At 35.2% G+C, this 13,303-nt stretch overlaps 2 protein-coding genes across 2 annotated transcripts; one reads left to right on the top strand and one right to left on the bottom strand.

Annotated features, from left to right (window-relative positions):
- Positions 1 to 2,979: 2,979 nt before the first annotated feature.
- Positions 2,980 to 9,039, bottom strand: stx6 (syntaxin 6). The gene is made up of 8 exons (XM_079593684.1): positions 8,843 to 9,039; positions 7,919 to 8,087; positions 7,733 to 7,828; positions 6,820 to 6,882; positions 6,610 to 6,738; positions 6,377 to 6,483; positions 5,058 to 5,152; positions 2,980 to 4,583 (listed from the first exon to the last, which is right to left on the bottom strand). The coding sequence occupies exons 1-8, from the start codon at positions 8,875 to 8,877 to the stop codon at positions 4,507 to 4,509; spliced, it is 771 nt and encodes a 256-aa protein (XP_079449810.1). The 5' UTR covers positions 8,878 to 9,039; the 3' UTR covers positions 2,980 to 4,506.
- A 2,385-nt stretch (positions 9,040 to 11,424) lies between these two features.
- ier5 (immediate early response 5) lies at positions 11,425 to 13,149 on the top strand. The gene has a single exon (XM_079593165.1). The coding sequence runs from the start codon at positions 11,799 to 11,801 to the stop codon at positions 12,630 to 12,632; it is 834 nt and encodes a 277-aa protein (XP_079449291.1). The 5' UTR covers positions 11,425 to 11,798; the 3' UTR covers positions 12,633 to 13,149.
- The last annotated feature ends 154 nt before the right edge of the window (positions 13,150 to 13,303 follow it).

Below are 13,303 nucleotides of genomic sequence, written 5' to 3'. Positions count from 1 at the left end.
AAAATAAAATATAACGAAGTAATAAACATATATATGTATTATAATAAATGAAATATTTTTGTATTATAATTGACAAAATATTTTTATATTATTAAAATAATATTAACTAATATGCAAAACACACACAAAAAAAATATTAATGTTGTAATATTAATCATAACATTATACTATATACACACACATACACACACGTTAAAAACCATTATTTACATATTATTATTATTATATTTAACACCAAACATTTTTTTTTGCAATTTAAACATCATTTTATAATGTATAATAATCCTGTAATGCTATATGCATTTATAAAATATTTAGATTGTATTATTTTAATGTATGCATATGTATAACTAGATCATATAGAATAAATATAATAAGAAAATATCACAATATATATAAAAAATCTAGAAACATTTTATTATAGTATATATAATATGTAAAATACTAATGCTGTAATATCAAACACAATAATGTACTATACACACACGAAAACGTTTTTATTTTCACATTATAATTATTATAAATGGGTAGAACATATTTAACACCACATATGCAAATATAGTATCATATAATGCTATATGCATAAAATATTTTTGATTGTATTTTATTTTAGTATAATGCTAATATGCATAACTAGATAGAGTGTGTGTATATATATAATATATAAATGTTAGTGCTGTCAAATCGATTAATCGCATCTAACATAAAAGTTTTTACACTGTTTATATTTATTATGTCTGCGTGTGATATGTATATACACAGACATATATATAAAAATAATATATAGGCCTATTCACACATACACACACACGTAAACAAAAACTTTAATGTTAGATGCAATTAATCATGATTAATTGATTTGACAGCATATGTGACCCCGGATCACAAAACCCAGTCAAGTCGCACGGGTAGTTTGTGGCAATAGCCAACAATACATTGTATGGGTCAAAATGATCGATTTTACTTTTATGCCAAAAAACATTAGGATATTGAGTAAAGATCATGTTCCATGACCGTAAATATATAAAACATATTTTTGTGAGTGAATGCAGCACAATCGAGAACATAAATGGACTACTTTAAAGGCTATTTTCTCAATGTTTAGATTTTTTTGCACCCTCAGATTCCAGATTTTCAAACATCTCTTTCAAATATTGTCCTATACTAACAAACCATACATCAATGAAAAGCTTATTTATTCAGCTTTCAGATTATGTATGAATCTCAATTTTAAAAAATTGACCCATGTGACTGTTTTGTGGTCCAGGGATATATGAAAATGTAAAATATAAATATTTTCATATTCATAACATGAATAAAATAAGTCATATTTCTTAATCTGGTCCACAAATTTAGCATCCCTATAAACATGAACTCTAAAATAGCTCATTGTAAGGTAGCGTCGAATAAAAGCCCTATCAGTTACAGCCATGCAGGGTTGGCTCTTTGGAGGCTCAATACTGTGGGACTCAGGTGTTGATCTCGAATCATTACTGGGCCAGACAAAAGAGGGAGGAAGGGGAGGCAGAGAAAGACGCCACCTGTCATGAGATCAGGGTGAATGGCCCCTCTCTGGCCTCTATGGAACGGTCCGTCCTGCCAGCGGGATTAGTGGATCAATAGAGCGCCGCTTACCATCAACACAATAATCAATACTGATATTCTCTTAGATGCTGATCGGAGCACGTCACCGTCTTCAGATTACAACCGCAACCGGTAGAAAAATACAACCGCATTCTGAGGAATGTTTCACGTTCAATACATGTTAAGCTCTATAAACGTCTCTCTTCATCAGATTGTACAAAACAAAAACAAATTAATTAACTTTTTATACTATACTTTACATTTCTTATAAATAAATCAATAAAAAGATAAATACAAATTAAATTATATATGTACATGTGCATATATTTCTTTAAATATTAAATATATTAATTACAATATAATTACAGTATATTATATATACACACACAGTATTATAGATAGACAGGATTTTTTTTGTTGATTTTTCATTTGTTTTTAAAATGACTTGTATATCCACTCATCAACAGGAATTCAGTCCAATACACAATTTTGCAATGATTATTTTAATGGAGCTCAGACTTTCACACAGTGACAAACTGAGGGGTGGTTTGACAGTTTTCTGAGGGTTGTGGAGAAACAATGAGGGGGTAAAAAAATACTTGCATTCTCTTCTGGAGCAAAACAAACACCGCAAACAAACACGTACAATTGAAATTCACACAATCGGGAAGAACAGCGTTTATGAGCCCGTTCACTACCTTGATCTCTCCACTGTCACTGCGACTCAAATACAGCGACATAACTGTGCAATTGTATTTTTTTTTATTTGTATCGTAAAATTGCATAATCGATTCATTCATACTTCGAACCAATCAGAGCTGACGTACTGCATCATGTGACCGAGGGCAGTCGGAATCAGCTGTAACACTATTATATGGGCCAACGGAGACGTTGAAGAGATAAAACACTGTCAATTTCTGTATTTCTACTCTAGCTTTTGAAAAACAAAAGTGGTGTGATTGTTCAAAAAACAAAAGGTAAATCAGACAGAGTAAATCAGTCTTTCAAAAACACGTCCAGGTCATATTTCACATTTAAAAAAACATAATAGACATTATATTTTGACTTTTAAGAAAAAGAAAAAGCCTATTTTTAGCCCAATTGTTTTTCACATTATGACATTATTTTAATTAAAATGAAGCTTTTCATGGCCAATTAACAATTCTCATTACCATAATGTAAAAAAATATATTAAATAAGAAAAAAATATACATCAAGACAATATTTGATGTGGTTAATTTACTAATCTTGTCCAGACAAGATAGTTTTAAAATTTAAATAATGTTTTTTTCCGCATTACAGTAATGACAAACGTGCGCAATTAGCATGACAATAATGTCATATAATAATAATGCACAAAAGTATTACTTTTCTTATGCAAAATTTAATTTCACATTTGATTTTGAGGTTAAATATAACATTTCTATGTGTGATTCACCCGGGATCATCGAAACAAAATACAAACAAAACAAAAACTAAACAAATACTCAGTAGGATAAAAGTTTTACACAGAATATGTAGTGTTGTGCTGTCAAAAGAAAACAAATACAATGATTTTCACATAAATGACTGCTGCTTCATACATTTCCATTCGAGTTAGCAGTTGAAATACACCGCAAACTGACAATTTGCGAAAATATGAATGGTTAATATTGTGTAACCTAAAGTGGTCACGAGTGCCCGGCATCCTAAAATCAAATGTAACTTCACCCTCGGCTGTGCTAAGGCACTGGCTAGATAGTGACCTACACCTCATAGTAGTAATAAAGTAGTAATTTCACCCAAGAATGAAAATTCTATCATTTACTCACCCTAAAGTTGTTCCAAACCTGTATGAGTTTCTTCTCCTGCTGAACACAAAAGAAGATATTTTGAAGAATGTCAGAAACCAGACAGTTGACGGTAGCCATTGACTTCCACAGTAGGAAAAATAAAATACAATGGTAGTTGCTACCGTCAACTGTCTGGTTACCGACATCAAAATATCTTCTTTTGTGTTCAGCAGGAGAAAAAAAAACTCATTTGCACAACAAAGGGTAAGTTTACGATAATAGAATAATAGAATTTTTATTTTTGGGTGAACTATCCCTTTAAGTACTTAACCATTAGTTGTCAAATTTTGCTTTATATACTAAAACAGCATTTGGTCCAAAACTTTTTCAGACTTTCTACAGATTAATAACCAATTGTCACGCAATTCACACATTTAACGCTCACTAGAGAATTTAGTAAATCAGGTTAATGTTTAAATTGCTAACCTATTCGGAGACGTTACGCAGTTATCCGGACGGAGCGTTAACATCACCGTTTCCATTAAAAACACGATTCCGTCCATTTTCAAGAGGCAAAGCGCAGTGCATGTGAATAAATCTCACTAGTAAGTGATTCATGTAACAAAAAAAAAGGTAAACCATGCACACAGAAATAAACACGTATACAGTAAATAACTAACTCGCATTAGTATGATCAGTAACATACCTGGTTAAACAGTATCTGGCTTGTTAAGCTCCAGTGTTTAGTAGCTTTGTAGTTAATGCTGAACATTTAGTGGTCTAAACTGTTAAAGCAGTGCATGGGAAATAATGTAGGCGATATTTTCTAGTAGCACTAGAAAATTTCAATTTTTAGCTGCTTAAGTGTTAAAAGTCATGGTCCATCTGAAAGAAATGATTTACCCTGGATTACGACATCTCGTATGAAATGATTCAGACCGTATTATCGCCTTAACCGGAATGCGTTTGCAGAAAAAAAAAAAACAGCCTGTGCTTAGTGTTTGTTTTCAGTCTGGGCTGCTTACAAGCAAAAAAGGAGCAGCGTTCTACCGTGTGAGGGAATAGAGATAGAGACGAAAGGGTTTTGTTGTTCGTTCTCTCCTTTCCGAACAGCTCAGTTGATGTGAGCGTATCCAGACGGGTGAGTTGTTTAAAGAACCATGAAGAGGATGATCACCACAAACAGGATGGCCAGCAGAACACCGATAGCACACCACTGTCTTCGATCTGCGGGGTCGAGCAAGAATATGATGAGTTAAAACACTCATATTTAGATTATCAAGAGCTAGAGGCTTTATGGTGAAAAAAAAATAAAAATGTAAACGTTCAGATTTAATTCTTGGCCTCTCGACAAAATGCTTCCTTTGAAAAGGTCCGGAAGTCTGACTTCCTGTTCATGCTTTGCCATATAAAGGGCACTGCAGCCAATCAGATTTGGCTGCAACAGGAAGTTCAAACACATGATGGGTTTCTTTTGAAACAGAGTGCTAACTTTATGAATCCTGACAAAGTTTTGCTTGTGGACAACATAAAAACAGTCATTTCAGAACAAATTTGAATGTACAAACAAAACGTATAAACGTTATGTGTCAGATAGGATGTCACATGTTAAAATAAGAGGTTTCAGTGTTCTGAGAATGACTTGAACCTCATCTGACAGTAACTGAAGCATGTCTGCTCTTCTGCTGCAGTTTTACTCACCACTCGTCATGTGAGAAACTTTAGCCAGTTTCTTCATGACATTATCCAGCCTGGATTGAGTGCTGTCCACCTCATGAGTGAAGTCATCCAGCATTCTGAAAATAGGCCAGACGCACAGTCAGAATCGATTCAGGAAGTTTGAAGGTCTGTTAACTCCCACACACACTAGACAAACAGTCAGGATTTGGGCTAGGAGCAGGTCAGTTTTTCATGTACAACTTTGTGTTCTGATTTTGTCATTTTGGAAAAAAAATGTTTTGATTAAATATACAAATTATTCATAAATATATAAGTTTAGATACATTTCAAATAAATATTACATTAATATAAATTTTATATATAAAGTTCAAAATATTCAAAACTTAAAAATAATAGAATACATATTTACATCATGAATACAATCATTTACATCATAATTATTATATTTAATTGAGATATATATATATATATATATACATATACACAGTATATTTTTAAATACATGTTTAATATAAAATGTATACAATTTTATATAAAAACATGACGTTCAAAAATTCTGAAATATTCCAAATATATTAAAATTTATATATATAATTTATGCTATTTAAAAAACGATATATAATATACAGATTATACATGCATATGATATGTATGTATATACGCGTGTATCTATCCATATATATATATATATATATGGATATATATATATATATATATATATATAATGTGTAATATAAATATTATTATATAAGTATAAATTTGAGATATAAATGTTAAAAAAATATTCTAAATATATTCGAAAATGTAATTATATATAATAAATTATATATATATATATATATATATATATATATATATAAATGTATGTACATATTTAGATTGAAAATGTCTAAACAAATGTTTCAATATAAATAGCATATTGGAGGTCTAAACAACTACATTCTCACCTAAATTTTTTTTTTACTACAACTACATTCCAAAATAAGTAGACAAAAGTAGTGTTTTTGCTCGTCCGTCATTGACGCTCGTTGTGAGAAGTGCTGTCAGTATAGATCCAGCAGAAACAAGCAGAGGGATACAAATTGTGAAACAGTTTCCATGTGATATTAGTAGAATATTGCATTGCTGGAAAAGGCTCTCAGCCAATCAGATTCGAGAACCAGAACTGTTGTGCATGTGTGTGTGTGTGTGTGTGTGTGTGTGTGTGTGTGTGTGTGTGTGTGTGTGTGTGTGTGTGTGTGTGTGTGTGTGTGTGTGTATATATATATATATATATACGTATATAAACACACACACACAAAGATTTCCTACCTGACTTGACCAATTTTTAAGTGACTTACACAGCTTGCTCATCCAGCTCTTGGCCGATCCTTTGAGACATGTTCTTCAAGACGCCAATAGTTCCCGAAACTAACTCTAGATGCTCATCCTGCTGTTCTGCTATTAACTGCCATGTACACACACACAAAAAAAACACATTGCCCTGATTAGTGCTGCAGCATAAATACTGTAGAATATGGTAATCATATGATAATCACCTGTTAATTGTGGTATAATGGATATATTGACATACATATTGCTGGGTCTGTTGTTCATCAATGAATTGTGAGTTTGCCGTCTTCAGCTCCTTGTCCAGTCTAGTGTATTTATCAGCACTGGGTTGCCAGATTGGGCCACGAGACCCACCATCGCCCATTAAAGACTAACATAAGAACATAAATTGTCATGAGCTGATACACAACCTGTAAAATCATAATCTGACACTTCCAAAGCTTGTACAAACCTGTCGAGTTTTCCTCTCGGACACTGTGGCGGCCATTGGACTAGTCATGTGGTCTTTCATCTCCTGTAAAATGAAAATCCATTAGAGATATTCATCTACCACGGATGCAGATGTGTGTAAAGGCCTGTCACACGCTATAAAGGTAAAGATATGGTTTTAAAAATAGTTTTAAATATAGCCGTCCACACCTCAACTTCAAACAATAATAACGGCACAGAGGAACAATATCACTGTGCACAATGTTATTTTCCAGCTGCCAATAAGACTCCAACTGACTTTAAAGAGCTCAAGTATTTAAAGCTACAAACGACAAAACTTCAGTGCATGCCTATAATAAACAGAACGATACTGTGGGCGCTATTATAGTTCATTCTTGGTGTGAACTAGGGCTGTGCGATATTGAAGAAAAATGCGATATGCGATAACTCATTAAATAATGCGATATTCGATATGCGATACGATAATGCTTAAAGTGTGTAAAATAAACTTAAATTAACTTTAAAATATATTTAAAATGATATAACCTACATGTCATAAAAAGAATGTGAAACACAAGAAAACATCCTTATAACTTGTGAAAGTGAACATCAGTGTTTTACTGTAGCATAAGAAGTGTTATTTTAACATCAGTGTAAACCACATGGTTTCAGGTTATCCTACATTAGCTTTATTTAATAAAAGATACTGAATCATAAAATGTAAAAATAAAACATTGCTTAGTTTTCACTGTATGAATTAAATATATCCTGATATTTATTAAAGCTACAAATCTTTGTCTTTTGTTTATGACCCCAGTTATTGCAAGCTGTTGCGATATGCATATCACGATATATACATTTGCGATATTTCGATCATTTCGATATATTGCGCAGCCCTAGTGTGAACAGGACTTAAGTCTCTCAAATCTACTCACTCTGACTGTTTGCCTTGTGCTAGTGATGAAGGCTTTCCTCTTGGCCAGCTCCACCGCATCAAGATTGAACTTCTTTGGATTGGCCTCCACAATACTTGAACACTAGGTTAAGACTACAACCAACATATAAAAGCCAGAAGAACATCAAGTCCAGTCCACATAGGCTACCAGAAACAAAAGGATATTGATAGTCTCATCCAAGTCCTCCAAGTCCCATTCAATGGACCTCAAACTGTTCCGCAGCTCATTGGTGGTCCAGTCCACCTCCTCTTTGCTGGCTCCACCCGGGTCCTGTAGCAGCTCCGTCCATCTCTGATGAAGCCCTTGAGCCGTGTTCACAGCCTTCTGCACCTCTCTAAGGAAAAGCAATCAATCAAAACACTTCATTACACATTATGGTGGGTTAAAAGTTTAATTCAAATTGTTTTAGTAAATTTTTATATCTTGTTTATTTTGTTTACATTAATTTAACTTTATGTACAGCACTTTGGTCAACCTAGGGTTGTGTAATAAAAAAAAAAAGTTTAAAAAAAAAGGTGAGGAACCCATACTTATTTGAACATTGACAATGCTAATATCCTGTTTGAAAAGAAAACACAAATATAGTATTATAAAGTAATTTTGGGTCCTATCATACCATGATAATTCAAAATTGTGGGCAGTATCACAAGGAAATAGCATAATGCTAGTAACGTTACTCTGACATATATTCAAGGTAACTTTACTTCCAATTAAACCATGATACATTTCCAAAAAACGTGGTAGTAACATGGTACATTTTTAATATAGCAAAGAGCAGATGTTTGCTAACATACACCAATACCACTTAATAGGAAAACAATTGAGATATCGATTTAACGGCATGATATAATAGTGGAGAGAAATCGATATTTACGGTTGCCATGGCAACAAGATAACGATCTTACTTAAACAGCTGTTTTAAGCGGTATTACAACCTGCTAAAGTATGTACGCGCAATAATAAAATTTGTGAACAGAAAAGTTTAACCATAGAAAAAAATACTTTCGAGTTAATAATCCGATTTCTCCGAAATCGATATATGATATTCTTGTCCCACAGTAACGTAACCGATCTAAGCCATAAACTCACCCTTTCACCACGAAAAACGGATCTTCCATCGACATTTTGGTGCTCAGATGAGTCGATTCTTGAGCGAAAATCTCATGCTCCTGGCCGCGGCTGGGTTTCTTTAACAAAGGAGAGCGCTTAATGTGTTGTTTACATGCGGGACGGAGCCCGGATCCGCTCAGCCGCCATTGCTCGGCGGAATCACATCCGGGTCCTTGAGCGTCTAGACACGCGCGCGCGCACACGAGCCTCCCGGTAAATAAACACCAGCGTGCTTTTTTTCTGCGTGGGCTGTTTTGGTTTGTTGTTGCCGTAAAGAACAAAGCAATATTGCCCCAGAATGCACGGATGTGTTAAAATGTGTATACCACTGTGTTTAAAATTATGAGCAAAAATGGTTTAATTCAGATGCCGCTAAATTATGTTGTAGTTAAATATTTCAACACCTATATCCCGGACGGTGTTGCTGTATTTTTTATTATTACATATTACAGTTTACTAGTAGTACTACCACTTTACTACTATTGAACTATTATACTAATTATGTCATTATACATAATAATAATAACAGTGATAACAATAATATTATTGGTAGCACCGTGGTATTGTGATATTCCTGGTGGGTGGTTGAAATATACTGTCATACTGAAATTGATTAACTATATTTACTTTGTAATCATTCTTACTCTTTTTATTATTATTATTATTTTTAATACCATGATAGGACCATGGTACATGTCAAACAATTGCTCTATTTAAAAAAAAATTTTTGAATATGAAAGTAAAGGTATACCATCTGATACCATACTGTACTGTGGTTCCACCATGTATTTTTATTTACTTTAACTATATGTTTACTTTGATACACTAAATTAATTAAACACCTCGGGTCTGTTCTCAGAAAATCAAAAAAAAAAAATTAAATACATTAATATAATCTGAAACCACAGTAATAGTAACGAGTTTGCCACTGGTTTCTCTTAATGTAGCTGTGTACCTCGTCTGCCTACTAAAGCACCATGCTTCATACATTATTCATCAGAACGCTGCACTCATTAGTTGACTATCTACACCAGTGCTAGTGCTGTCCACTGGTAAGAGGACATTGTGTATGATGTAAAACCAGCAAACCAGCTGGAAACACTTCAGCTCGCCTTTAGTAAGTAAATCTGCATAAATTATTAATCAACTCTGGTTTTATTTATAGTATCAGTTGCCAGTTTCCCATCAACATGAGGACCTGAATGAAGAATAAGGAATTTATGAGATAATATACACATATGGATTGTATCCCTGTATTAAAAGGATAGTTCACCCAAAAGGAAAATTCTATCATCATTTACTCACCCTCATGTTTTTCTAAACCTGCATGATTTCTTTCTTCTGTTGAACACAAAAAAATTATGTTGGTAACCAAACAGTTGACGGTAGCCATTCACTTCCATAGAAGGAGAAAAAAAAAAGACCATGGAAGTCAATGTGCTCCGTCAACTGTTTGGTTACCAACATAATTCAAAATATCTTATTTTGTGTTCAACCGAAGAAAGAAACTCATACAGATTTGGAGCAACTTGAGGGTGAGTAAATAATGACATAATTGTAATTTTTTTGGGGGTGAACTGCAATCCATTAACAGCAAAACACAGCTGAATGCTGATTTATAGTTGACAATATACACCTTTTTTTATATTCTTGTCTATCGAGATACATTCTTAATCTGAATGATTCTAACCAAGGATTTCACAAAGATATTGTGCTGGAGCCATGGCTGTGATCGTTTATATATTTAGATAAACGACCTCTGAAAGTGTCTTACGTCATAGCCCGCTCTTCCTGTCAGGTTTGTTTATGACCCACATCTTAATGCAGGGAAACCAACGCACACGGATTAGGGCTATAATTAAAATGTACATATATATAGCCTAATGAAAGTATGGCCATTAAGAAGCATTATCATCAGGATCAAATCTGCCGCACTTGTTCATTGTAGTTCATGAGTAGCAGCTAACTGTTTCTTCAAACAAAACATTGCCCTTCCCCCCACTAACAGCTCCATTCACATTTGCTCAGACACCGCAATGGATTTGCACAATAGAGTCATGTGACACGACTGTAGCAGACAAACCATTACATCAGTCGAGGAAGTCAGTTGAAAAAATTAAAGGGGAAGTACCCTTTTTTCTTCTTATAAAACAAGAACTGCTGTTATGTGGAAACTGCAATACTAATAATACATGCATGTATATATCTAAAAATACGTATTTAGAAACTAAATGTATGACAATGATCATACCGCGAAAAAGCCCAGTGACATGTAAAAACATGTTTTACTTTGATTACATGTTGATTTTGTCTTGTTATTCGATTCTATTTGCTTACATTAACGGCGTTGTGTTTTAAATATAGACGAGCTTAACTATGTGTCAAAACAGCTGAATGCACATAGCGAATTATAAAAATATCTGTCTGTTTTAGCTTGAAAACATTTCTTTCCCTTTAAACAGTTCTCCCACGTTAGTATTTAAATATGACTCATCGCCAAAGCGCTCTCCCATTGGTCCCCGCCTATTTGGCGGGGTGTGATTCACAACGGTGGCAGAACTCAACTCGAGATGTGATTGGCTAGTGTAGTCGCTGACGCTGAAGTATAAAACCGAGTTAAAAATAGAAACGGTCTCATTCCTCCCTAGATCATTGTTGGGTGCAGAAGAGAATGTGTGAGGTAATGAAATCTCCTACACTCGGCCAATAAAACCGATTTTGCATTTTGTGAATGAGAATGAATCTTTTGTCAACAAAACAAGGGACAATCTGATCTACAGGAGGGGGACGGCCTTGTACGTTTTCTAATAAACGTGTTTCTGCGTCGCTGGCCAATTCACAGTAACGTTTTGAGGAGAATCCAGAGAGGAAATCAAACGTGAAACGCTTGGCGAACTTTGTACCGTGTGTGAACTTCGGCGTTTCGACTCCAGCCATGGAATACAAAGTGGAAGCCCACCGGATTATGAGTATTTCCTTGGGGAAAATCTACAACTCACGCATTCAACGTGGCGGCATTAAATTGCACAAAAACCTCCTGGTATCGCTGGTCCTTCGCAGCGCGCGCCAGGTCTATCTGAGCGACTACTACAGCGGCGCGTGCCTGAACGCTCAAGGCGAACGCGAAGGGAACGAATGGGACATTATGGATTCAGAGCGGGAGAAATTCCCTCCCTCTACAACGGAATGTGAAAGCCCAGAGGAACCTCAACCAAATAAGCAACCCGAGGCGAGTGAGAAAGAGCGGGAATATCGCGAAAACGACGACGAGGTGAAATCAAACCAGGCGGATTGTACTTCCACTTTACAACAAGAGCAAAACCAAAACTCTTCGTTGGAGTCTGTTGGTAGCATTTCATCTGAAACACCACCGGAAACCATTAACGAACCCAAGGAGAGTCCCTCAGACACTACAGTAGCAGAACGTCAGTCTGAGTCAACGCCTGTAGAGAACGGGGAATCACACCAACCACCCAAAACGCACGTTTGTTCAAACAGGAAAAGAAGCGCGGAGGAGTCGGAAAAAGACGATTCGCCTCTAAAAAGGACAAAAGTCGCTTCCTCAAAAGCTACAGAGGACGAGGAAGGCGAGGAAATGGACACAAGTAACGTGTCCAACCTCATAACGATATTTGGTTCCAGTTTCTCAGGACTTCTAAGCAAGGACAGCGCTAAACCTGAGGCTGAGGCTGAAGAAAGTGGTCAAATCTGCTGCGACCAAATGTTGAAGAACCTGAACCCTTGGAGTACAGCGATAGTCGCTTTCTAACTGTATTGTACTATACTTCTTATCCGGGTTGCCCTGCGTGCATTGGTAACACGTGGTCAGGCCTGGGCTCAACATGGTAGTGTGGGACTTCCCAGCAAGCATGAGTGGTGCTACCAAAGTACAAGCTCAGTTTGGCCTGTAAGATGTCCGGGCATGCCTTTCTAGGCAAGGAACTATTTGAATGCTGGTGCTACTTCTTGGGATTACAGTTCTTGAAGTGTTGAACTCTCTATTCAGACAATTCAAAAAAGCCATGTGAGCAAGGGGTATTACAACATATGCAAACGTGTCATGAAGGTCAATATTACTTTGTCACCGAACCGATTCAGGGTCGACCACACCAAACGTGACTGTACGAGGTTTAGGCCACTGTTTTAATGTCTTTGTTTTATAAAGACCTGTACATAATGTAATATTTGAGTGTGTGTATATATTGCTTCCCATGTTGCATTCTGAATCTATGTATTTTGGTATCATGACAATTTACGTGGTGCTCACGTATTAAAAAATGTGAAATGACGCATTGTTTCTGTCCTTTCTGTTCACGAGTGGAAAGTTGAGAACGTGACTGTAGTCACATGACTACATCCACATTTATGCAAATTATATAAGCTGTTTTCAGACTAAAAATTCAAGCCTAAGGCTGTTTTCAAGGTTCCAACAGTGACATA

Source organism: Phoxinus phoxinus (assembly GCF_949152265.1).
Source record: "Phoxinus phoxinus genome assembly, chromosome: 20".
In the NCBI taxonomy this organism is placed as follows: domain Eukaryota; kingdom Metazoa; phylum Chordata; class Actinopteri; order Cypriniformes; family Leuciscidae; genus Phoxinus; species Phoxinus phoxinus.
The sequence above is the reverse complement of the archived record's forward strand: the minus strand, read 5'-3'. Positions and strand labels throughout refer to the sequence as shown.